Here is a 27447-nt window from a genome sequence, read left to right on the forward strand (position 1 = left end):
ATTATAGTTAATTTATAAGAGGTAAGAATATTGGTATTTAAACATAATTAATTTAGCAATAATAAATTATTTTAAAATTAATTATATAATAAAATTCATTAATTATATAATACATGGCATTTATCTATGATATTTCACATGTCAAAAATATAACTTATCTAAATAAAATTATTTCTTTTTATGCTAAATGTTTTGATTTTTATATATTTATGCAAGATAAGATGAAAGAAATTATAATAAATAGTCTTTATTATATAATCTAAAATTTTACGAAATTAAATACAAAAATATAATATTATCATAATAAAAAAAGTCACCTGTTAGAAATTAATATCTCTCTAAAAATCATATTCCTTTTCAAAATTTAAAATTTCGCAAATCATATGTCTTTAACATTTTCACTTCATACTTATATCAAACATATAATATTTCGCTTCATACATTAAAAATGGGTTTACATCTAATATACAAACGGGCTTACATCTTATATTTTCATTTCATTCTTACATCAAACATTAAAAATGGGCTTACATCTAATACACAAAAGTCCAATTCAAACATAAAATAAATTGGCTACCAAGAAATAAAAACATGTAACTAGCATAAATATAATTGAATTTATAAATTAGCATGTTCAATATAAGCATGCAAATCACTAATTTTTATCAATAAGTGGTTGATCCAATTGGTTAAGATTTATTTTTTTTTATAAAAAAATTTTGGATTCAAATTTTATAAGTAATTATTAGTTGAAATCATCTCGAAGACATAACCTGCAATCACTTATCTTAAGTTGTCAAATACGATAATCTTACTTGAACAGTTTATCTATTCATGCATTTTTCTTAACAAAAAAAACCACACTTTGGAATTTTTTTTTAAATTAAAAAATTAATTTTGATAACTCTAATTGATTTATACAATATTTTTAAAAATTAATTTTAATAAATTTAAATTCCAATCTCAATTTTATTTTTTTATCTATAAATTACAATCTCTTTAAAGCATTTAATTTCATTAATTAATTAATCAATACATAATCCTTTATTCAAGAACAATTTTGGAACCTCCAAATAAAAAAATAAATCACGATAGTTGACGTTAAATTTTTTTTTAATGATTTTCGATTATTCCCTTTATGACTTAAAATAATAATGCCGTCGATGCGCCAGCTAAGCCACCATAAAAGCACAGCTTTCAATTGGGTAACTGAGAAATTTTAAATTCTTTTCAATTCGCCTTACCCTTCTATTTTCCGGTTTTCCCTTTCATAAATCTCCATCGTAGACGGCAACCCCCACTTTTAAGCCATTTTTTTTTTTCATTTGCCCAACCAAAAAAAAAATCTGATAAGGCAAGGGCCATAAATTTCATCAAAAATTCAAAATGCGAGCCCTGCTTACTCCAGAAACTTCTCTTTCTTTCTCTTCAATCAACACCAACTCTCGCAATCCCAATCTATCCCGTACTTCAACTTCGCTTCATTTCTTGAAGAATGATGGTGCCCACCGTTTGATCGGGCGAAAATCGCGTTTCACCGCCACGAGAGCTATGTTGGACTCCGCAACTATAGAGCAGTTAGGGCTTAAAGAATCCGATATTAGAAACCCAGCGATTTCTTCCACGTATCGTAACTCTAAGTTGCTGAAGCCGAACCAGGCGGTGCTGGAAGCTCAAGCTAGGGTTTGCACTGGACCCATGCAGACCAGACCGCTCTCTGAGGAGCAGGCGTTTAAGGTCATGGACACCATTTTAAGATCAGGTCAAATGTTCGTTACTCCATTTCTCTTATAACTATATCCTTTTTTTTTAGAATTATTTTCTCAGAACTTAAATCGTCTCAAAGTTAATACAAATTATTAAGTTTAATTAATTTATTGAATAAGGCTGCTTAGGGATATGCATTTGTCAAATTTTCTTGGACTTGGGAATCTGCTCGAAAGTGATCTATTAGAACTTGAAAGTTTGAAAATAGATGTAGCTTGGTCAAATCTTACAGGCGACGATGATTTGACGTCTGTCTTGAAGGTTGTGAATTACAAAGGAATTAGTTTTATTCTATGGCTGAAGTTAGTTAGGTATTGTTTTGCGTATGTTGACAGTTAGGGGAGAACTAAAAGATGAAGAACAAGTCTCCAAAGCACAGCTTGGAGCATTCTTCGCTGGAATGACAATCCGTGCAAATGCCTTCCCTGAAGCGACTCAATGGAGTGAAGGAGAAAGGCATGCAATGAACATATTTTGGCCGCTTCTGGTACGAGCACTACCACCTGATGTGATCTTCATTGCTGATCCTGAAGGATCTATAATGGGACTAGGAAGTTCGATAGGGCCACAGTTTGTTGGGAATGGCACAAGTGAAATGAGATTGGTTGGTGCACTTAGAGAAATTTTGGCAGGAGGTCACCTTGGATATGAGGAAGTTCAAGGTGTTCTCAGAGATGTTCTTCCATTGAAATTGGAAGATGGCAAATCCACTGGAGTAAGTGAATCATTGCTTTCAGCATTCTTAATTGGGCAACGCATGAACAGGGAAACAGATCGGGAACTTAAAGCATACTGCCTTGCATTTGATGATGAACTTGGTATGTGATTTACATTTTTAGTTTATTTTTTTAGAACTTGTCAGAATGATGTATTGCAAGCGATTGAGTAATATCAGCCAAATGAAATTTATTATCTTCTGATTAATCTATTGAGCAATCAACAGGTCCTGCTCCAGTTGCTGAGGTTAGATCGTTAACCCATTATGGTGAACCTTATGATGGAAACACACGTTACTTTAGGAGCACATTGTTTGTTGCTGCAGTTAGATCCTGTTACGGTGAATCTTCCTTGCTTCATGGTGTGGAATGGATGCCACCTAAGGTAAGTTCTCGGTTTGCTTATGGCACGTGAATCATTTTCTTTATTATGATTAATCCTGGGAAACGAAAAAGAAGCTGTTAATGTTACAACTGCTGCGATTCATCTTCTAAATAGCCAAAATTGTTCTGAATTTCAAAATACTAAATTGCCAATGCTTGTAATGTTTTGCACTCTCATTGCTCCTAATGTTTCATCGAACATAAGGAATTGTTCCTTTCCTCAGGGGGGTGTAACTGAAGAACAAATGCTTAAGTTTATGGGAGCAAACACAAACTTATCCTTACATCAAACAAGAGACCTCATTGAGGTTGGCTCACACTTACTCTTCTTCCTCTCTCCCTGCCCCCTCCCTCCTTCCTTTTTCTCTTTCCTTGTTGAAACTTTTAAAATTGATATTACAGGATGAGGAGGTTGGTTTTGCTTACGTAAGTCAACGTGAAGCTCGCCCATCTCTGTATGGAATCTAACCGAATATATCTGTTGTATTTCTTTTTCTTTCTCATTTTTTGTTCCCTGTTGCCCTTAAAAAAGGGGAAAAAAAGGAAAAAGAAGTTGGAAATAAAAATGGATACGGGTTCAAAATACTTACTCTTAACATTTGAATCCAATTTCAAGTCCAAAGTGTTTCACCTGAAAATCAGACTAAAAACTAGTCTGTACTTCTAACCAATATTTTAAGCGTCCATCAATGTCAACTGCCAAGTAAATTTTATTTCAGATAATATCTTCTCCTTTCATGGTTTATGATGATGCATACTGTGTTCAGAAACTTGGTGCCTTTTATATTATGCTATCTAGGCTCCTTTGAATGAAGTCCTATAGTTATGATCTTACTCCAGTTGAAACCCCTAGCACCTAAGACAAAGATCTCATTAACATTGATTATACTTGGGTCATAATTCCACATTTTTTTTCTTCTTTGGTCTCATAATTTTAGACGTAATTATACACTTAATTTAAGAACTGTATTAATTAATGGTCTATTTGTTTGAAATTGGTTTTCTTATTCTGAAACATAAACATTATCGAATTGGAAAAAAAATGGTCTGTTTCTTATTCCACATTAATAAATGTTCATTTTTGCTTTCCTTTCATGTGTGTAATGTGTCTAGGAACTTGGTACCTCTTATGTTATGCTACTGTGGCTCCTTTGAATGAAGTCCTTTATAATATTGTACTCTGGTTGAAAGCCTGAGCACCTAAGACATTGATCTTATTAAGGTTGATTGTTCTTGGTTTATAATTCCATGTCTTTTTTCTTCTCCGTCTCTAAATTTTAGATGTAATTGTATACTTAATTTAACAACTGTGTTAATTAATGGTCTATTTGGTCGAAGTTGGTTTTCTTATTCTGAAGCATAACATAATTGAATTGGAAACTGTAATATTTTGGGTTTTCAGTGAAAGGGTTGGACTTGATTTTATATTCTAGTGTATCATGGGTGTAACCATTTATGTTTATTTCCTACAAATAAAATGAAGCAGGTAAGAATCTTTTATGCTTTTCACAGATATTCATTGATTGGATTGAGGGAGCAAATAAAGAAACGCCCACCACTGGCAACAACTGAAAAGGTTCAGCAATTTATTAGGGTGAGCATTTATGTGGATAGCAATGTTAGTTGTGTTAGTTTAATATTGTACATATTATGTATATATGCATGGATGGATGTATATGTTGTGGTTGCTTTTTAAGGATGCTTAATCTAGCTAAAAGTTTGCTTAGCATCTTGTGCAAAGAAATCATATTCTATACTACTTATATTCTATGCAAGTTTAAAGTATTCCTAAATTAGACTGGTGTGCTTATTTCAACAAGGATGTTTCTCTAACAGGCAAAGGGAAGGGAATCAATTGTTGCTGGATTTTATCATGAAGCTTATGAGGAGCCCTTGTTAATGCTTATGAAAAGAAGAGGTGTGCATTCTGGTTTGGTAGTGAAGGTTAGAGCTTTACCTTTATGCAACAACAACAAAACAAGCAGAGCCCTTTTCAACTACTTGGCGTTGGCTTTGTTGACAACTTCACCTTTAGAATATAAGTTATCTTTGAAATTGTTTTGGTTAAGGGGTAATAAAATAACATAGGATTTACATTTTACAATATTCAAGATACTTTTTAATTCAGTTTAAATTCAGAAAAATCAACAAGTAATCTGAAGAAAACATTTAATGTTAGACTGCTCTTGTTGAAGGGTGAAGAAGGTGCCCTCTCAATGACAACTAGGTTGCGATCAGCAAACGCATCAAAAGGACTTCCTGTGAACTATTGTTCAGGTTTTCGTTCAGTAGGCATGGAATCAGCTTTTGAAGTGGATGGTTCGTATTTAACTGCATCTTCTCTAATCCACTCTAACAGTTATAAATTCCTATTTTCGGTGTATTGAAAAGTTCTGTGATATTTACAGAATGAAGATTGTTCCCGGAATTTTTATGCATCCAATATCCTAACATTGCAGGTGTATCACGTCAGAGTTTCAGGCTTGAGGTTAATGCTACAGACTATGGTTTTGAACCAACTGATACTCCAAGAACTGATAGATCGGTAAAATTTAGAAAATCCTTTGCTATATGGTCTTGGTCATTCTCTGCCTGTCTAGTTGTTCCGGCGCTATTGAGTGATGCACTTGCAGGATGCTTCCCAATTCCTTACCTATTAGCTTGCTGCTTTATTTAGTAGTAAAGTTGTTGGTGGACTATTGAATTATATACTTTGTACTTCCAAACTGACACCCTAAGAAAGTTATAATTCCTGATTTTCTGGAAGAAAAAAAATTCAGCCTCCCCCGTTTGCAACCACCGGTAAGGTGGAGAAGAAAAGACTCTTTTCTTTTGTCTCTGTTTGTTATTTTGAAACCCATGGTCATTTGACTATGTTTGCTGCAATACCAGGTATCAAAGAATATAGAGTTGGGTTTGGCAGCTCTTCACGGCCAAAAAGGGGCGGCATATGATCGAATTGTTTTCAATGCTGGAATTGTGGATCATTTACTAGGATGTGAAGGTGCAGAGGACGTATCCTTAGCTCTGGATAGAGCCAGAGAAGCCATTGACACTGGTAAGGCTCTTAAGAGGCTTCTAAATTACATAAAGATGTCGCACAAGTTCAAATGAGCCGGTATGAAGCAGTGCTTGCTGCTTTTTTATTTTTGTAGATCAGTGTTGTAAAATTAGTAAAAGTTGTTAAAAGAGGAAAAGAGAGAAAGTTTGGTCTAACAGATTTTCTTTTCATCTGTTTTTCATAGCATTAACGTTTTGTTCTGTGTAAAACTAGTTCAAAATCCAGTGTCATTGATTAATTCTTTGCATCTGACATTAGTGTTTTTTTTACCGTGCAAAGACATTGACATTGGTTTGGCACTTAAAAAAGCATGGATTGATGGAGTTACATTTACAGGTTTAGCATGAACCATCATAAAATAGTCTTGAAAAACAGCATTTATTCCACCAAACAAAGCAAAAGTTGCTAAAACTGTAAATATGAAAAACCTCGCTAGAAAAATTCTGCTTACGAAAGAGGTTCTGATCGCATTATTTTTCTATAAACAAATGACTTAAAATCACTCGATGCAATGAATGATTTGTTAGTGGCTTTTGAAGTGTTCTCATATCTGAAGGGCAGCTGCTATCGAACCAGCAAGGCTAAGAATTTCAAATGGAGGTTTGCCCATCACCTCTTTCACTGTCTGAGGGCAAGAATCAGTAATCCAGAAGTAGGTTAACCCAGTCTCAGGATGCCCTACATAATTTGAGAATATCAGCCAGTAGAATTGATTAAACTAAATTCAGAAACTGCAGAAAGCTGCCAACCACAGTAACAATTCTGTAGCTCACTGTACCATGAATGACGTCTTGTAAATGGTAATTCTAGGAGATACTAGGATTATCACATGTTAATAAGTAATAATTCAAGTTGAGTCATTTTAGTTTATGGAAATTCATTTTTCTGAACACTATACCTCCGTAAAAATTTGGGGCTCAAGCTTTCCTAAAGGCAATGTGTTTGAAAGAGGAAGTCATCACCAAAAGGAAATGCGTTTCTTGTCCTTTTTTATATAAAAAATTTGCAGGAAATGAGACTTCCAAAATGCCACAGAGCATATAGGTGCATGGGGTACCTCCATTATCATGTTCAAAGCGTTGCCACGATCTGTTGGGGAAAATTCCATGTGTCACATAGGCACTTATTTTTGCTGCCCCATTGGCTGCTAATACTCTCTGAAAGACGAGGACATAGTGGAATGTTAAGAACAGAATTGCAGACTTTACAATCCACAAAGAAGAATTCATTTTGCCTCTTGCAGAGACAAGGATTTAAACAAGAGGTAGGATGTTGGTACAATAACTCGAAAGAATGAGTTAATAGGAAATCTTATTTAGGAGTTACATACCTGGCATTCAATTAGAGTGCCACCTGATTGAACCAAATCATCAACAATGACAACATGCCGTCCTGCAGCTTCTCCCTCCTTGATACGTACAATTCGTTGGTCTCCTATCCGAACTTTATTACAAACAATCTGGTAACCGAATCAAGAAAGTTATGCCAGCATCCATATGCAATAACAAGTTTTTGAGCAGTACGAATGCAAGAGATATGCACAGTGAAGAAGAAAGACCTAGGTCACATCCATAAAAGGAAGAAGAAATCGTAGTCGCATATAATCCCTCTATACATGTGGTGTCACTTATATAGGATTCTTCTTCTCCCATCAATTGAAAGAAAACTTCCAGATAATATCCATCCATTTATAAAGTCCACTGAAACACGTAAGAACATCAGAGAACAAATGGTAATGGAATACTACCTCCTTCAATAACCTGCTGTTTGTATATCAAAATGAGCTACAAACCAGATATCATGAAGAACAACATAGGACAGAAAACTGAACCACAACATTCAAACTTATGTACTTATATCCTCATCACTATAACGTTGGGCCAGGAACTTAAAATCTTGGGTCACTCAAACAAATTATTTAGATTGTGCATTTACCACTAGCCTGATACTCTAGACAGAAGCACAGCACGGTTGTACCATTTTAGAGTGGACAGGATACATTCCAAGTAAGAAACATGAACCACTCTCCTCTTTGACAAGATCAATGCTTGCCCACAGAGGCCCGACTGCATAGGTTTCAAATGTATTAAAAAAGACCCCTTGGGCCTTTTCTTCCATCTCCGGCATGATTCTCCCTAAATGTAAGTATGCTGTTACTCAATGTGCCATTCGAAGTGGTCAAATCAATTAGTTCATGTTTACAACCTAAATCACTAACTTTTAGCTTATTTGCGAAAAATGCTTTATAGTTAAAATTAAGTATAAAAAGTGTAAGAAATGCAAAATGATTCACTAGTGAAAACACACAATGAAATTCAACATTGAGGGCTAATTACTTGATGAATGAATCAATATTGTATGATAAGCACAACTACAAGTGATGTAGAGCGTCCTTGTTTGTTAGGCAGATGTTATATACCGTTGGAAAATGTTGCAGCTGCTTATGAAATCTTTTCCACGCACCATCATCAGGGAAAGCAATGGATATCTGAAAATTGAAGAAAATTATAGCAGATTATTAGAAATTAAAAATAGTTTGAACTTTTAAGTAATTTCTCTTTTCAACATACAGATTAACCAATACAATAATCCAAATTAATTTTAATGAAGAACAAAAATCTCTAAAAGGATTGATTTTGGATCGACTAGCTGAAATATGACTGAAAGACTCAATAACCTTTTCCCAATATGAGAACTTTCAAAAGTGCAGAAATAATCATACCAGATAACCACAAAAATTACTGTTTCTTCATTCCCGAGAAATCTTAATTTGAGGTTTCATTACGACATCATTCAATCAACAAATAAAAAATTTCACAAACAATGACTATCATTTGCCCCTAAAAGAAGACATAAACACACAAAAAGGGTATAATCTTACATTGTCAGAGTCAGGGAGCTGTTGGAGCCTACTCTTAAGCAAAGGTATCCCACTCTCAAAGCAAGGCAATATATTATCACCAAAGTAGAATCTCTCCTGAGGAAACACAAAAACAAGTCAAAACCTTTTCAAGAAACCATTACAAAAATAATAAACAAAATTATAATTATAATTATATATATATATATATGAAAAAAACTGAACCTGCAAAGCATGGATATCGAATGTCACTAAGCTGGTAGGCCCCCCTCTGGAAGTCGGTATATTAGACAATATCCTAGCAAGAGTAAAAGCCGTCGCCACATCTCCTTCGTCCTCCATTCGCTCGGAAGTTCCGGTAGGGAAAAACGGGAGAACTAGCGTGAAGGAGGAAACGAACAGTTTCGGCAATGCATAGATTATCGATAACTGCTCGAAAATCAGTCCCGGCGAACTAAATGAGGCTAAAAAGGCTACATTTTTTCCTCGAATTCCGTGTGCATTTGGTATAAATAAGTTAGGAAATCCATCTTCAAATGTCCTAAAACAAAATATACTTGATTAAAACTTAATTAGTCATGCATAATCCCAAAAACGTTGACATTAACTTAACATTTGAATAGATTAATTACCGCCAGTTGATGGCGCGGAGCTCAATGGCATCTGACTCAGCAGCAATTCTCTCGGCGAGCGCTTTGGTTTCGGCGCAGTAAAAGAGGCAGACATTTTTGACGGTTTTAAGGGCGGAATCGGAGGCCATTGAGATCGAAGAAGAAGGAGAATTCTGGATCAAATGGATCGGTTGCGTTCCGGGGAGGAACTCAACGTTCCAATTCGGAGGTTGATTTTCAAAACTCTTAATCTGACACCGAAAACGACTGCATTTCTTGTCGTTTAACAAAATCGAAAATTGTTTAAAGAAAGTGAAACGGGAGAGGATCTTTTTTCGGGTTAGGAAAGAGGAAGGAAATGGTGTCGGCCTGGTCGCCATAGCAGTGGTCACAGCGTTATGTAGGAATCTGGGAGGGGTGACTCTGATTTTTCTCGTTCTCTGTCGCTGAAGCCTGAATGATAGTACCTTACTATCGTGGAATTTGTTTTGAGCGTCGTTTTGAGTTGTTGGGGTTGTTAGATTTCTGTCGGTTAAAAGAATAAAGGGGTGGGTGAGTTGACTGCTGGTTCGATGGATGATTTTTTTGGATTTCCATAAATGCCCCCACGCCGTTAAAATGGCACGTTTTGGGTGCGTGTAAATGTAACCCATGGAAAATTTAGTTAAAATCTTTTTTTTTTTTGAGAAATTATTGTGATTTTATTTATCCAAAAGTACAGGTGACACTAGATTGTATAGTAAATGTTAGCTTTTTTTTTTTATAAATTTTATTTTGATTTTGATATTGAAAATTGAAACAATCGAAATGAAATTTAAACTTTTTTTTGGAGAAAATAACAATTGACGTATTCATGTGTATAAATTTCGTGCTAAAATCATAAGCTCAAACATTTATAAATTAAAAAGTACATATATAAATTTTTTTTTAAATTTATAATTACTTTTGATGCTTTTTTCTTTCATTTTTTTGGAATCGTGATTGTACTTATCCAATTTTCGTTAACACTAATGAAGTTCGGCTAAATTATGATGAAAATTGAAAGATTTGAGTAAATTTTAATTATTTATTTTTTGTGATGAGGGGAAATAAAGAGACATGAATCACATGGAAATAATATGGAAACCTGTAGTTTGGAGAAATATAGCAAATGCATATCTAGATACACGAAGTAACCATCTTAGCTTGAAATATTTCATCTATAATTATTTTACCCTAATTTTATAATTATTTTAAGAATTATGTAAGAATCTATTGTCATATATAAATATGAATTTTATATAAAATTTTGAAAAATTTTACATAATTTTAAAATTATAATAAATTAATTATAAAATAATAATTATAAATCATCAAAATTGCATTATCTATAGTCTATAGACATGCCTAATGCGACAAAAGTAACCAAATTGTTGTGCTTGACATTTACTTTGGGAGTAAAGTAAGCCCTCAACTCAACTATAGTTGATAGGCTTACATCTCTCGCTCTTGAAGGGCTGATAGTTGATCTAGCTTGGTGTTTACTGTAATAAACATCTTTTTTATTTACCCATATACCCTTTTCCAATTTTGATGATTTATTGATCGGATCCATTAAACGTAGCTCTGAATCTAATTAGTTGATATATATATGGTCTTGATTCGTAAAGTATTTTCACTCTCTCTGGCCTTTACCCTAGGGTTCTTGGCAGAAGTTAGTAAGAAATTGAAAATGCAAAAGTTTTTTATAAGGAAAACTCAACCTTTATGGTTTTTATTAAACTTGACTTGACTTACATCAAATGTTAAATATTTGTATATAGATTCAAATTGTGAAGGAGAAATATTTATCCTTAAGTCAATTATTAATAAGTGAAGAGATTTAATTTGAATGTAAGATTATAAATAATATCCAAAACTTAATAAATATAAGATAATATCATTAAACAAACCTTATCACATACAAATAAAAAATACAAAAGTTTACCAATGACAAACTATCACATAGAGATAAAAAACTTAGGAGTTTATTATATGATAACACCACTGAGCAAACTTTATTACGTAAATCTACCATATGATAAACTCAAAAGGGATAACATGCAAAAATAAGATAATAGAACTAGTTTCTCATAGCATATTAAATATCTAACTTAAAATAAATTAGCAATAATTGAAAAGCTCAACTTAAATATAAGTGCACAAATTGAAGAAGAAGAAAATGATGAAAACTTTATTGTAATATGAGATAACACCACTTTAATAGACTCACATCACGTATAGGCAGAGATGGAAGAAGTTTATCACGTGACAGATTTGAAAAAAATAACAAAAGAAAATCCTAGCTCTGATACTATATTCAGTATGCAACTTAAAACCAATTGGCACAAGTGAAGGGACCCAACTTGAATATAAAAGTACAGAAATTATATATTTATTAGATGTGAGATAACACTACTTTAATAGGCCCTTATCATGTATAGGTGGAGATGAAAGAAACCTATTACATAACAAATTTGAAAAGGGTAATAGAAAAAAAAATCTTGGCTTTGATACAAGCAACTCAAAATTAAATAATAAATGTGGAATAACATTATTTAACACATATCTCTTAACTATAAAATATGATCTCGATCCTAAAGATTAAATATCCAATGGTAAACTTTAAATAATAAAATCACAACTAGATAAAATACTAGCTTAAAGAATAAATGAAAAAATTACTAGAAAAATATTAAATAATCTAATAAATCAAGTTAGTAACCGATTTGCATGCTACCATCCTTCCCTTATCATGCTTGGCTACCAGATCCATATAAAAAAGCAAACAAATTGATCAAGAATAATGGACATGGTCATATATATTTTTATCCAAAAGTTGTCATTTTTTTTTGTCAAATATACATCATGTACAAAGATGAAAGAGAATTAACAAAGTGTTTGGTTGGAGATCCGAGATGCAAAATGATAAAGCTTTAGGTGTTTAATTATATGGTAATGGTAGGGGTGTTGGTGAATATTCATGCTTTGCAAAATGAATCCTTGAAGAGCTTAGTTCAAGAATGTGATGGTGGCTTTGATATATACTTTGGTTGCTTTTAGGATTCGTTTTGAAACAAATTTCCTCTCCTTGCCATTGTATTTTTAAATCAACTGATGAGAAGCAGCTTTCTCATTAATCATCCTTGCTCACAATTGGAACCTAACTGATATGTTCTAACTTTCGTATAGCTTCTGAACCTACTTTCGAATGAATGAAAAATGACAAAGAATACTACTTATTATTATTATTATTATTATTATTATTATTTTGGCCAATAATAATACTACTTAATTAGAGATAGTTTTAAAACAGTGCTTAGTATCTTAATACACTACTTTTTATTTAGAAACTTTAATTAACTAGCAGGAAAATTTGTAGCAGAAATGGATGGAATTTTAAATCTATAAAATAAATTAAAGCTATTCCTAGCTTCTTAACCTTATAATTTACAGGCCACATCATTATTATATTTAAAAATAATTGTAGAGGTAATTTAGTAATATACAAATAATCTATACTAAGAATACATAAATTATATGTTTATTAGATGTAAGATAACACTACTTTAATAGGCTCTTATCACGTGTAAGTGGAGATGAAAGAAACTTATTACATAATAGATTTGAAAAGGGTAATAGAAAAAAAAATCTTGACTTTGATACAAGCAACTCAAAATTAAATAATAAATACGAAATAATATTATTTAACATATGTCTCTTAACTATGAAATATGATCTCGATCCTAAATATTAAATATCTAATGGTAAATTTTAAATAATAAAATCATAACTAGATAAAATGCTAGTTTAAAGAATAAATGAAACAATTACTAGAAAAATATTAAGTAATCCAATAAATCGAGTTAGTAACCAATTTGCATGCTACCATCATTCCCTTATCATGGTCGGCTACCTGGATCCATATAAAAAAGCAAACAAATTGATCAAGAATAATGGAAATGGTCATATATATTTTTATCCAAAAGTTGTCATGTTTTCTTTTTTTTTTTTTTTTTGTCAAATATGCATTATGTACAAAGATGAAGGAGAATTAACAAAGTGTTTGGTTGAGGATTCGAGATGCAAAATGATAAAACTCTAGGTGTTTAATTATATGGTAATGGTAGGGGTGTTGGTGAATATTCATGTTTTGCAAAATGAATCCTTGAAGAGCTTAATTCGGGAATGTGATGGTGGCTTTGATATATACTTTGGTTGCTTTTAGGATTCAATTTTGAAACAAATTCCTTTCCTTGCCGTTGCATTCTCAAATCAACTAATGAAAAGCAGCTTTCTCATTAATCATCCCTGCTCACAATTGGAACCTAACTGATATGGTCTAACTTCCGCATAGCTTCAGAACCTACTTTCGAATGAATGAAAAATGACAAAGAATACTACTTATTATTATTATTATTATTATTATTATTATTTGGCCAATAACAATACTACTTAATTAGAGACAATTCTAAAACAGTGCTTAGTATCTTAAATACACTACTTTTTATTTAGAAACTTTAATTAACTAGTAAGAAAATTTGTAGTAGAAATGGATAAAATGTTAAATCTATAAAATAAATTAAAGCTATCCTTAGCTTCTTAACCTTATAATTTATTGGCCACATCATTATTATATTTAAAAATAATTGTAGAGGTAATTTAGTAATATACAAATAATCTATACTAATCTATACCTATATATTAAAGTTGTCCCTAATTCTCAATTTATTGCCAAGTCAAAAATTTTACTGTTTATTTAAATGCCAAATCACAAAATAATTGCCACATCACCTTAATTAATTAGCTACTTTATTGCCATATAAGCTTTGTTAATTAGCTATCTTATTATAACATCAAATTAAAATCCAATTAAATTAATATATTATCTCCTAAAAAGAAAATAATAATAATAATAAAAAAGGTCCAAACCTATGGCTATCGACACCAATGCCGACACTCGTAGTGGCCTGACTATAATGAAAAGAGAAAAAGAATGTAAAAATTCTCCACTTTGCTAATTTAATGAGAAAAAATCATTCCATTTTTTGAGAAAAAAATCATTCGGGCAAAAGAGAAAGCCTAAAAAAAAAACAACCTTAATTTTTAATCCACATCAATTCAACCTCAATTAAACACAAATTCAAACTCAATCTAACATAATTAGCAAATGAGAACCAATAATTACCTTTTTTTTTAATTTTTGTAATTTTATGTTAAACCTTAAATGAGTTTGAGAACTAACTTAGGTGATGAAGGCTTCTCTCGATCATCCAACTTTTATGGCTGCATGGGTGGGTGGGATGAGCTTTTAATCAAATCGCTAGTAAGGCCAAGAAAGGTAGAAAAGGAAGGCCAACAAGTTCCTTCAAATGAGGGGGAAAGTGATATTTTGGACTTTTGAAAGTTGAGTTTGTGAGTTGAGAAAGAGTATGCAAAGAACTGAGTTTGAGAAAGATGAGGCATGAAAGATAGATGATAGTGTGAAAGAGAAGAGAAGAGAATAACATGGTTTAGACTCGAGATTGGGAAGGGCAAAAGGGGACTAAAGGTCTGTAGGCTATTTGACCAATGAAAACACGTATAGGGTAAGGAAGTATTTTATTATTATGCAAATTCTTTTAATTTAGAGAATAATTTATTAATTGTAGAAAATTTTAAAAATTTTAATAAGAAAAAAATTAAGGGTAAAACTTTATTAGAGAAAGTTTAAAATTATAAATATAATAATTAGTATATAATAAATAGAGAAATTTTAGAAAATTTTGATGAAAATTGAAGGGATAAATTTTTTGTATAAGTTATATGAAAAATAATTAAAATTAAATGATTATATAACAATTTTATTATTTATTAATTTATTATTTTGTATTTGAATTTTAGTATTTTATTTGTTATGGCATTTATATTGTTGTTAATTTTTTTAGTATATTAGAATTGTTCTTCTTATTATTTTTTTACAATTAAATAACAATTGAAAATGCCATTCAATATATAATAATTTAAAAGTAATTTATAATAAAAATTTTAAATCAATTAATGTGCCTAAAATTTAAATTATTTAATAGATTAAATATTTTAAAATCTACTACTCTTAAGATTAAAAACTACTTTTATCTTAAATAAATAAAAGACATGAAGTAGCTCAAGCAAAAAAAAAAAACCCAAATAATGGGAGTGTCATATTAGAAACTATCATATTAGAAAAGTGACTAAGCTTACTTTTTTCATATTAGAAGATAAAAGTTTCTTAAACCATCTAATTAGTGTTTTTTTTTTTTTAATCTTCAATCTTTTTACAAAAAAAAAAAAAAAAAAAACTATTTTTTAATAGTATTGCTAAACTTTTACACATATCCATAACCTATATGTATAGAATTTTCATAACATCTCTTTATAGATATAGATGTGAGTTATGCTTAAATATGTGTTGGATGTTTGCTTTGGAAATAAAATTTGAGTTGTCAATACATTTGATTGTACAAAGTTTTTGCTTTTAACTTTTTTGGTTGTGACAATGTAATTAAGCTAACAATTTCATATTTTATTGCTTTTTTTTACTATATATATTATTAAGTTAAAATTTTAAATAATTTATATTTCATCAAAATAAAAAAAAATTATGGGCTAAGCATATTCAGGTTAATTGTCTAGTATAGATAAAAAGGATCTCTTAAAGATCCTGTGTTGGACACTTGTCTTTTTTTCTCTTTTCTTTTTTCTATTTTTGGGTCTGTTGCACTTAAACAACTCATTTGATGAGGAAAAGTGATGAATTTGGGCTTTGAGATTTTGCATTATTGATTTTGGATTTTTGTTGACAAGGCTGATTTGGGTGGGTTATATAATCTTTTATATCTTTTCTATTAAAAGAATACTAAAGGTTTATATTTTTCATAACTATATTTTTTTTTGTCAAAGTTATCTTTTACTTTAATTTAGTAAGTTTATGAAATTATTTGGTTGAGAGATAATTATCACATTTCATGTAATATAACAAGGAGTATGTGGCATTGCATAAAAATGTGGTAATGCATAAAGAATAAAAAGATACATGTGACATGTTATTGCAAAAGAAAAAAAAGAGTAAAAGGTTCAAGAAAAAGCATATAGGCAAAATTTTGGAATAAATCAAGGAAAGAAGGGAGGCCATAATGGGAAGAAAATAGAAAGAAAAGGGTAGACAAAGAAATCTATAGAGAAAAAAAATTTGAAAAAATTTTTCATTCCATTCTTTAAGTTTTTTTTTTCATATATTTTCTTCTTTTTCCTTTTACTTTATTTTCCTATTTCTTACCCTATGCCTTTTTTTTTCTATAGATCATTGGATTTTTATTGATAAAGCATAACAATATAAAGAGTGAGGTGCACCGACGTTCATACAAGAAAACTACCCCTCACCCACTTTGTTACCATTAATGATGTTGATATTTCAGTATTTAATTCCATTTTAATGGTATTTTAAATAATTTAAATTTTTATGTTATATTTTTTATTATTTAGTTGAGATTTTATTTTATTTTATTTCATTTCATTGTTGTATTTGTACAAGGCATTGGATTCAATTATAATTTTTTAGGTATTTAATTTTTTAGCTCTTTCTATTTTCTTATTTCATGCTATTTCTTTTTATTTGAGATTTTATTGTTTATTTCTTTATTTGATGATTTATTTTATTTTATTTTTTTATGGTATTTTGAATTAATTGTTTGAGAACTTGAAGAATTACCTTACCATTAATATTGCCATGATGTTTATATTTTAAATTCGCATAATCAATGGTTTTGTTACTTCTTCTTAAAGATGTCCCATGAATGCTGAAACCATGCATTTGAGCTTATGCTCAACAAAAAGGCATGGGAAAAAGGAATTGTAAAAGGAAAAGATGATTATAATTCAAAAGAAATATGGGTAGGCGAGATTCCAAGGTAAGAAATTACAATTTGCATGTGTGAATTTGTATTGATTTGCAGTTGAAAAACATTAATATATCTTCAATTAGTGATTTTACTATTTGATGCAGGGTATGGGGTGATCCTTGGAGTTATTTATAGCCTACAATAGAGATAAATGGGAGTTTAATTACTTTCACCATAAAATGGATCAAAGTTGGTGAAGAGCATAAGTACCATTTGTTGGTTTCCTTTCTAACATGAAGTTTTTGAAGCATTGATATAAGAAAAGTACATATAAATATATACTCACAAACTTATGCCTTATTTTATATGAGAATCCCATACTGTATAGATTATCAAATGGTTATTGTTTGAGTAACTAGAATACCATTGATTTTTCATAAGTTATTCACTATCTAATGAGATTTTAAATAGAGTACACTTTTGGCTTATTGAACATTGCTCGCCATGCTACATTTGGAAAAAAAAGCTGCCAAAATGGTTCTTACAAGTATTAATAGATAGTGGGTTTGTTCATCTAAGTTTGAGTCTTTTGGTATTTAACTTTTACCTATGTAATTAACACTAAGTTAGAGAATCTTCATACCTCAAGGTTGATGTTATTTCATCAATCTTTACATTCATGCCTGTGTTTACTGGACATGAAAGTACTTGACTATTTGAATGAATAAAAGGGATAAGTTCTTCGTTCATGCTCACATAAATCTTAACTATTTATTTCTTTAAAGAAATAACTACTATCATGCACACTGAACTCAATTCTCATTTTGAGACTATTACTCATGAAAGCTTTTATAACAAATGATTGTGAACTAGTCAAAGTTAGATATTAAAGAATTAGTGCGATCAAATCACAAACCTTGTGTTCCTAAACCATTGCTAAATATGCATGTAAGAATGGGAGACAAGGCTTATGAAATGAAAGTGGTCAAATACAAAAAAAATATGGAACTTCCTGACCAAATTCGAAAGCACTTTCCAAATCTTAAAAACATTTAGCTCTTCACTAAAATGCAAGTTAGCATTCTAACATTTTTACTCATAGAAAAAAATATTAAAATTATAAAATTAAAAAAAAAAAGGATAAATGTGTTACTGTCATGCATTGATCTAATATCATGAATAATTTAACTAAATTTCAGGAAGTGATCAATAAAACAAAATCGTACCCTTAAGGAAACTTCTACTACACAAATGTGACACGTCAAATAGTAAACAAATTGATGGCCAGATATGAGGCGATCCTTGGAAAAAAAAACCAATATGAACTATCTTTTTGTTAATTTTTTTATAGTTGTAGAATCAAACTTTTTTATTAGTGCATTAGGATCCACATTGGAGGAAAAGTAATGGTCGGATATTTAAGTGTCAATAAAGATAGGCTTTAGTAGTGAAATCTAAGAATTAGAGATTTTGGGAAAGCATGTACCTATCTTTAGATTTTGGGATAATATTGTGATATTTCTTTTAAAGGTATAGTTAGAGAGCTTTTCATGTTATCTTTTTTTTTTTTTTTAGTTTAAAAGTTATGTAGTTTAAGATTTGGTTGTCTACATGATGGTTAGAGTTGTTTTTGTAGAAGTTGTTGAATGTTGTTTACTAATTAGGTTTAAGGTGAGTGGAAAGTTTAGTGTTTTATTTTGGTTAAGTTTTTGTGAAAATATTGTGACATTTATTTTTAAAAAAATTAAAAAAAATTAAATTGGTAGAAAGATCACTTTTTGTTAAGTTAAAGTCATGTTGATGTATTTAAAGTTTTGTGTACCAACCAAAACTGGTAAGACAAACATAGCCATGATATCTATTCTACATGAGGTATGTTCTTTAGCTAGGTCTCTATGATCTTCTTTTTTAAGTTTTTACATTTCATAATTTGGTGTAGAAATGCAAATGAACTATTATATTTGGATGGCTCTTAATGCATTGGATGTAGTTTTTTGTTGATTTTGATATATGGAAAGATAACATGATATGTATGAACAATAACAATTATACTCAATTATGCTACTATCTTTGTTGATTTCTCTTATGTGTGGTAGCTAAAATACTTACACTTTGCATTCAAGTGGGAAAGGCTATAGTTGCTAAAGAGCTACAAACAATATGTTTAGTAGTGTGTAGATATATCTTAAGTCACATCATAGTCTTTTTTCTTTCTCAAACTCTATGACTAGACTAAAAAGAATATAAATTATGGTTGCTTATGATAGTTTGTGCATCTGAAATGCAATTTATAATATGAAATTTATGTTGTCACTTATCAATGGGATTTTTTTGTAGATTGGGTAGCACTTCAAGGATGGCTACTTTGCATAAAAATGAATTTAAGATAGTTTATGTTGCCCTAATGAAAGTTGAACCCTCCATATATTTTTCTATCCCTTCATTGGAAGGATTGGTTGGTGACTTACTTCTTATTTTTGGTTATATTTTATAGACATTAAAGCCTTTTTTGGAAGTTAGCACTAATTGCACTAAAATTTTAGTATTTTCATACTCATTTTAATGTAATTTTTCTTATATTTTGGCTTGTTCCTTATAAATTATGGCAAAAATACTCCTTAACGCATATTTTTCTCATGTATAGGTAAAAATAAAGAAAATGAAGAATTTGGGACAATTTGAATATATTCTGGAGGATTTTTTGTAGTGAAAGCTAACAAAAGCCATAACTAGTGCCATTAAGCTACTTTGTCTTTTGAGGGAGTTTTGCTTTATCCTTTTTCTTATGATCTCTTGAGTTTAATTGAACTTCATGAAACTTTATTTCAAGTCTTATTTTTCGTAATTTTCATTTAGAATGATTTTCCTTAGCTCAAGCTTGCATTAATATGTTTTTAATATCTTTGTACATGCTTGAAAGATAAAATGCATTATGAAGATGGAAATGATTTTTAGTAGATTAGATTTCAGAATTTTGCCAAGATTATAATGTCAAAATTGTTCATCCAATGGCTAGAATTGTGGCAGCAAAATGAAGAAAAATTTATTTGCATTAGGCACCGAAATGAAGGAATAAAATGCAACTTGAGCCTTTGGATGCATGGCTACGTGATGGATATAATTGGCGCCACTTCTTGGATATTCAAAGAAGACTTTAAGGAGCTGTTGACTTGGCATTTTGGAGAGCTCTTATTGACCATAATGTGGACTTTTTGGATTGGCAAAATGCATGTGAATAGAAGCATGTAACCAATGAAGAGTGGAGGTGCCAAAACAGTTTTGTAGCAAGTGAGGCAGCAAAGAGAAGGATGGATCTAGAAGACCCCTCATCCATAGATATTTTAGAGAGATTTTTTGCGGTTTAAGACACCACTCACCTGCCTACAAATAGGAGGGAGCCGGCCATTTTGGGAGACTTTAGATTAGGATTTTAATTTTTTGTTCTTTATTTTTTTGCATTTTCCTTTCCTACAATTTTATTTTCTTTCTTGCCAAATGACCTTAGATTTCAATTTTCTTTATTGAATTTAATTGTAAATTTACCTTTCCTAAAGTGTTTTCCAATGTTATTTAATATTTTTGCAATGAAACTTGCAAATTCTTACATTTTCTTACTTAAATTCCTTTGATTTCTCGTTGATCTCAAATCTAGATTTGAATTCATGCACCTAACCTAGCTTCAATGATTTGACCGAAACTCCTTGATTTCTAGCTGGTTTTTGCTCCAATTTTTTTTTGTAGTTTCATAACTCATTAGGTTACAATCTTGTAAAATTTTACCCTTAAATTCAATCCCAATCATTCCAGTCAATTTTTGCAAGTTATGGTTCAAATCATAGAGGCTATGCAGTCTAGACAGGAAAACCAGTTTGATGCTTGGATCTTCTCTCCTCTAGGCGATTTGTTTGCTTCCTTTTCACTCCAAATTATTAGTTTTACTTGTTTATTTGTTAAATGTTGCTTGATCTTGTTCATTTTCTTGAGTTTAATTGCTGTTTAGATTGAATTTCTTGAACATAGTCTGTTTATTGCGTTTTTGTGTGCTGTTTAGTTTGTTAGTTTGTTGAGCTATTTTTTTCCTATTTTTCTGTGATTTTCTTGTTGGATTTTATAGTAAACTTTTGTTTGATCTTGCTTTACCTCAGTTTAAGCTTATGTTCATTAGAAATTTCCAGATCTAATTGTTTCCACATTGAATCAGTAGTTATTAAGCTGAAATCAGGTTCTGTTTTGCACTTTTACTTGTTAATTTTTGTAGTTCCTTTCAATTCTTGATCTTTTAATTCATGTTTTCTTATGATATTTTCAATGTTCTTCCAACTTACAGTTCATGTTTGATTGATTTTGCACAATTTAAATTAATATTTTTAGCTTAAAATGTCAATTTCCAGATTTGATCAAATTTTCTGTTTTCAAGTTTTAGTTCAACTCTTGTAAATTTTTTTTTCCATTAATTGTTCTACAATGTGGTTCTTACCTTAGTTCATTCACTGTTTTTGTTCTTTACAGTTCAATTTCATATCAGTTAAAGAATATTAGATTACATTTCTTACTTGAATTTCAGTTTTTCCCATATTAGCTATCCATAAACTTACGTTTCCCACTTTTAAATTCTTGCTGCAAATTTATTTTTACTTAGATTAGAGTTACATTTTAATTCATGATTCATGTCATTGCATTCTAATTTAGCTATTATTTTGACACATTTTTTTATTTTACTTAGTTTATATACTGCATGACTTTGTTTGATTTTATTTTTTTAAATTAGCTTAATTTTTATGTTAATTTCTTAATTGAGCAACTACGGGTAGGGTAATAATAAATACTTAATTTAAAATTTTCTTTATTTAATTTATGTGAAATGATATTTTGATCGAAAGATCACTATTATGATTTATATAACCTATGCATTTATATAATGACTCAATTAGTCGTGAATACATAATTGACAATAATCTAAACCCAAACAATCATTGCATTTTCATAAAAATTGATCTAAAAAAAATTTAAAATTATTGCATACAATGATAATTGCTAATTGCCTAGAACAATTTCTTATTACAATAATTTTTTAGCTTATAAATACTAAATATTTCAAAATACTTTCTTTTTATCATCGATCAATTTTCATAGTTTTTTACCTTCAAAATATTTAATCAACATTCTCTACTTACTTTCACAAGTCATCTAAGTTGGTGTTTCTATAACTTTTATTTGCAATTTTTCTAATTAAATTACTATTAAATTATTAATTTATGTTAACTGTATATATTATTTTAAGTTCAAAATCAATTATTCTATCATCAAATCAGACAAAGTTGGGCCACCCACACCGAGAAGTAAAAGTAAGTCTGCTCCAAATGAACATTTGCCTGACGCCTATCCATAAATAATTGTTTAACATTTTATTTAATTTTAATTAAAAAAATCGAGGGGAGAAGCTTCTAGAGAAACAGAACCGGAAAAAGAAATAGGGGAATGCCACCGATAGTCGAAACAACTATAGCGTTTCGATACTTGAGTTAAGACTAAGCCACGTCGTCCAGCTTTTCAAATTCAAAACCGGTAACTTACAATTATAAGTAGCCTTTCTTCATTTAAAAATAAAATAAAATTTTTAATTTTGAGAATAAAAGGACAAAAGACGTTTTTGTAACCTTTCAAGTTAGGATCCTGCCTTGTACCAATCCCCCAACCTACAGATAAAAAAAAAAAATTACTGATTGCTTCCAACAACTTCTATTTAACAAGGTTTGGTCTCGATTAAAATGTTTCGTACAAAAATAGACGAATTAAAATGCTTAAATAATATATATTACTATTTATTAATTATATATTAATAAATTTATTATTAAATTTTTAATTTAAAATTTTAATTAAATAAAATATTATATTTATATATAATAAAAATATAATTTATATTAAAAAATAATATTCATTCTCCTTTCTACATTTATATTTAATAAAAGATATGTGTTTATATAAGTTAAATTCAATTTCCCAAGCTTGAAATTTTTTTTAATTTCTTTAGATTGTAGATTTTTTTCTAAAAAAATGACAACATTTATTTACAATTATTTTTATAATAATTTTACAATTATATAATTACTAGAAAAATTATATAAATTTCCATCATATTATAGAAGAATTTTCATATATTATTTCCATAGGTCATAGATAATCCAATTCATGATTATACGTGATTGATAAATATAAATGATATGTTTTTTATAATAATTGAAAATTCTTTTATATTTTTAATGAAAACATATTTCTTGAGTGATTGATTAAATAAAAGTAATAAATTTTTATTATAATTTTTAAATGAAAAATAATTAATATTCATACATTTTGGTTGAGTTCTTGTTTTAAATATCATAAACTTTCTATTCCAATCCCTTGTTGCAAAATTTAATTAAAGAATTATTTATCATAAGTTATTTTAAAGAATATAATTTAAGAGTAAAATGATTGTTTATTTTTCTTTTTATTTTTGTAAAATAAGTTTGTTTTAATATTGTACTAATATTTTTTCTATTATTTGATTCATTTGTTGTTTACATTTTAAGTGAGGTATTGTTTGATAAATTAAAAAAATCAAGAATTAAATTTATAGTTTGAAATTTTTTAAGTACAAAATTTAAGATAGTTTGTAGGTGTTCTTTAGTTTTTTTAAGTTTCACTTTCATGGTTTTGTTGAATTTATAGATTATTGAATGTTTGATTAAAAAAAAGATTTTTTAGTGAATAAAAAATATCTTGAATGAGAAAATATCAACAATATTATATATAGCTTTTTATGTAATAAAAAAGTTCTTTAAATGATTGAGTTGCAATTTTATTAAAAAAAAATGTTAAAATAAAACTAATCATGATAAGATAAAAGTTTTTGGGTTAAAAAAATATGGCCAACAATAAGGGCATTTTAGTCTTTATACAAAACTTTGAGGAGTAAAGCAATAAAACCAACATCCGGTGACAAGTTTTGAGCTTAAAAATCTAAATAACGTGGTTTCTTCTATGCTCGTGTGTCAAAAGGCGATAGTTCAAACAAGTGTTCCTAGTATTCCTCAAAGAAATAAGAAAGGGATGAGAGAATAGGGAGAAAATGAAAGAAGCTTCCAGATATTTGATACACCAATAGATAAACAATCAATCCGAAAAAGAAAGAAAATAAAGGAAAGGGAAGGAAGAACAAAAATCTATAAAACTGGAAAGGCATCAGGCATGGGTTGTTACATCGGCAGACATACTATTGATCAAGGAGGAAGAAGGAGAAAGGAAGGAAGAAAAAGAATAAAAGAAAATAGTCAGGCTCCTCTCTTCCTCTTCTATTTCCTTCTTTATAAAAGAATTTTAACTTCTAATTTGCTTTTGAATACATTAGAACTTTTGCAGGCAACAAAGCAGTAAAATTGTTTTAGTTATGGCCATATTTTAGATGGACAAATTTCAATTTCAATATAAAAAATTTTGGTTGACATATTTTATGTTAGTATAATTTTGATATCAAAATTGTTTAATTGATAGGTTTCATGATTTCCACTTTGCCAAGCTTGGTCTAAAGATATCAATACGTCGAATGCCAATTTGGTTCTTCAATTTTGTACATTTCCTTAATTTTTACAACTTAATTACTAATCATGCTCACTTTTCTCATCTTTGTAGCTTGATGCTTTTCACTTTTTTCCAAATTTTCAAAGCATCGTTTCTGTCTAGTTAAAAATTAGGGTTAACTTCATAAATATACGTTGCGGTTAAAGTCAAAATAAAAATGCTCTCTAAAATTTAAAACGTGACACTTAGCTATCTTATGATTTATTGATTTGTTTTTTTCTTCAAAACCACTACTTTTTTTGTTACTTTTTATTTTTTTTATAATTTTCTTTCTCCTTCATCTCAATTCATATTCTCTTTTTAAAAATTCATATTCTTTCTCAAAAAAAATTTTTCTTTCTAAAATCAAACAATTCTCTCTCTAATTTCTTTCCAACTTCTCTCTCTAACCAAACCAAATCCTATGAACATTATTTAACTTCTCTCTACCAACTTTAAACTCAATAACACAACTCATAAATCAGTTAAAAAACCACCACTTGCTTTCTCTTTTGTGTTGCATCGTTTCTCTATTTTCTTATCTACCTAATACCCAACAAGAGCTTAATATCTGATAAAATATACTACTACCTTCTTATCTATTTGAGCTATTCATGACAGACCAAAACCCAAAACTTTTCAAATTGCCCCTGTCACTATTCACCACTCAGAACCCTAAAACAATATTTTTTATTCTATTTCAAAACCCTAAAGAAAAGAGTACTATAACAAAAAAAAAATGAAAAAACAAAAACTCTTATAATGAAAGCTTTTTAATTTGTTTTCGATTTTTCTATGGGTGTTTTGCTACTAATTTGTATGTTTATGATTGCTTGCCCATGGTTGATTGTTGATTTTACATTACGGAAAGAGTTTTTACTAGGTTTGGTTAAATACCAATTATGGGTTCACTGATTGTTGATCTGTGTTGAGGCTTTATTGATAGATTCTTTGCTATTTGTTTTATGGATTTTCGCTTTGAATTACTTGTTGGTTTTTTTTTTTTTGTTGAATTCATATGAGTATTGGCTACTACATTGCTTGAGATTACTCACTACTAAAATTTCTTTTCTTTTGGTTTTATACTTGTCTGTGTTTTGCCCATGTTGCTCAATTGTTTGGGTTTTGCTGAATCAAAAATATTGTTTGCTCGGAATGGCTTTGATTGAGTTTCTAGATTGACAAATTCATTCTCTCTCTAACCAAACCAATTCTCTAAAACCCAACCAAACCAAACCATTAGAGAAAGAATTGATTTGGTTTTAAAGAAAGAGAATGAATTTTTAGAGAGAGAATATGAATTAAGATGAAAAAGAAAAAAAATAAAAAAATGAAAAAAGTAACAGTTTTGAAGAAAAAAATAAATCAACAAATCATAAGGTAGTTAAGTGTCATGTTTTAAACCTTATGGGGCACTTTCATTTTGGCCTTAATCATAGGGTATATTTTTTAAGTTAACCCTAGAAATTATGGTTTATTTGTTTTAGTTATAGAATTTTTTTAATTTTTAATTTTAATTAATAATGTAATTTTTCTTTAATTTATGTAATCTTTGTTATCATGATTGCCTTTGATTTCTATTTTTGGTGATTTTTTTTTAATAATTTTGATTTTGGTTTTATTTGTCTAATGCTTAATGTTTGAGATCATAGAAAACCAAAATTTATTTAAAAAAGTAATTGAGTGAAAATCTTTTATTTGCCTTTGATTAATATTGGTTTTAACTTGACCATGTTAATTTTGAAGTTTATATACTCCATTAACTTTATAGTAGTTTTTGTAGTGCTTTTTGTTAGGTTGATGAGATATTATGGGATTTATAGTGTTTGGAACTTGAGAAAAATGAAGGTTAACTATTTGACATTTATGAGATTCCTTTTGACTTTAATATTCAATTCAATCAGGTTGACAATGTTATTTCAAAGTTTTAAGTAGATAAATATTTATTCCCATCTTTTTCTTAGCAACCAAACATGAAATTATGGGATTTTTTTCAGTGTTTGACATCTATTAGAATATTGACATTACTTACTTTCAATTTTAAATGTACAATAACTATTTGACTTTAAATAAGATTCTTTTTAGCTTTAATTATCTAAGTTGTAGATGTGTTTATGTATATGTGTGTAGTGTTTTCTCAATGATTAATCATTTATATGAAAAATTTAATAATAAAAAATATGGAATGGAATTTTATTTTTTACATTTTAGGTATAGAATTTTACATGGCAGCATTACTTCAATATATGTTGGAGGCTTAGGTGAACTAAATGTGGTTTCGATCCCTATGTAGGTAAAAAGTGATGGGTGTGCTAGCTTTTATGTGAAGGTACTATTTCTAGCTATATGTTGATATCATATTTTTGCAGGCTTGTCATTTGTAGTTCTGTTCATATCTGATTAAATTTTTGTCATGTTACTTTACAATTGCAGACTTGCACTCTTGCAGTTATCGTCTTCTATTATATAGTTTAAGGCTTATTTCATTCTTCATCTCTGCTTTAAATGAGGACTAGGCCTTATTTGGCAACAACAATGCAAATCATTGGCAACCTAGCTATTGCGATTATTCCTA

At 29.5% G+C, this 27447-nt stretch overlaps 2 protein-coding genes and 1 pseudogene across 7 annotated transcripts; 2 read left to right on the forward strand and 1 right to left on the reverse strand.

Moving 5' to 3' along the window:
• Window positions 1-1211: 1211 nt before the first annotated feature.
• Window positions 1212-6180, forward strand: LOC111317899 (anthranilate phosphoribosyltransferase). Of its 6 annotated transcripts, none has more exons than XR_016332383.1 (11): window positions 1212-1762; window positions 2103-2585; window positions 2711-2868; window positions 3092-3175; window positions 3270-3322; window positions 4380-4461; window positions 4704-4811; window positions 5063-5186; window positions 5327-5412; window positions 5501-5674; window positions 5760-6180. XR_016332383.1 is itself a non-coding variant. In XM_089752205.1 (11 exons), exons 1-11 carry the CDS (start codon window positions 1387-1389, stop codon window positions 5979-5981), a joined length of 1716 nt encoding a protein of 571 aa, XP_089608331.1. In that variant the 5' UTR covers window positions 1212-1386; the 3' UTR covers window positions 5982-6180. The 6 variants fall into 6 exon arrangements, 4 of the variants coding, with proteins under 4 accessions (XP_089608331.1, XP_022776140.1, XP_022776142.1 ...); XM_089752205.1 differs by lacking the exon at window positions 5501-5674 and having other exon boundaries at window positions 2711-2730; window positions 2810-2868; window positions 3073-3175; XR_002693541.2 differs by having other exon boundaries at window positions 5327-5669.
• Window positions 6181-6287: 107 nt separating this feature from the next.
• On the reverse strand, window positions 6288-9922 carry LOC111317900 (ribose-phosphate pyrophosphokinase 4-like). Its single transcript, XM_022920410.2, has 7 exons — window positions 9421-9922; window positions 9014-9329; window positions 8810-8905; window positions 8348-8416; window positions 7259-7387; window positions 6986-7085; window positions 6288-6606 (listed from the first exon to the last, which is right to left on the reverse strand). Exons 1-7 carry the CDS (start codon window positions 9777-9779, stop codon window positions 6473-6475), a joined length of 1203 nt encoding a protein of 400 aa, XP_022776145.1. The 5' UTR covers window positions 9780-9922; the 3' UTR covers window positions 6288-6472.
• Window positions 9923-17324: 7402 nt separating this feature from the next.
• Window positions 17325-18710, forward strand: LOC149520140 (uncharacterized; annotated as a pseudogene).
• The last annotated feature ends 8737 nt before the right edge of the window (window positions 18711-27447 follow it).

This window comes from Durio zibethinus, chromosome 2 (assembly GCF_047325235.1).
Source record: "Durio zibethinus cultivar Kanyao isolate XHJ-2024 chromosome 2, ASM4732523v1, whole genome shotgun sequence".
Lineage (NCBI taxonomy): Eukaryota > Viridiplantae > Streptophyta > Magnoliopsida > Malvales > Malvaceae > Durio > Durio zibethinus.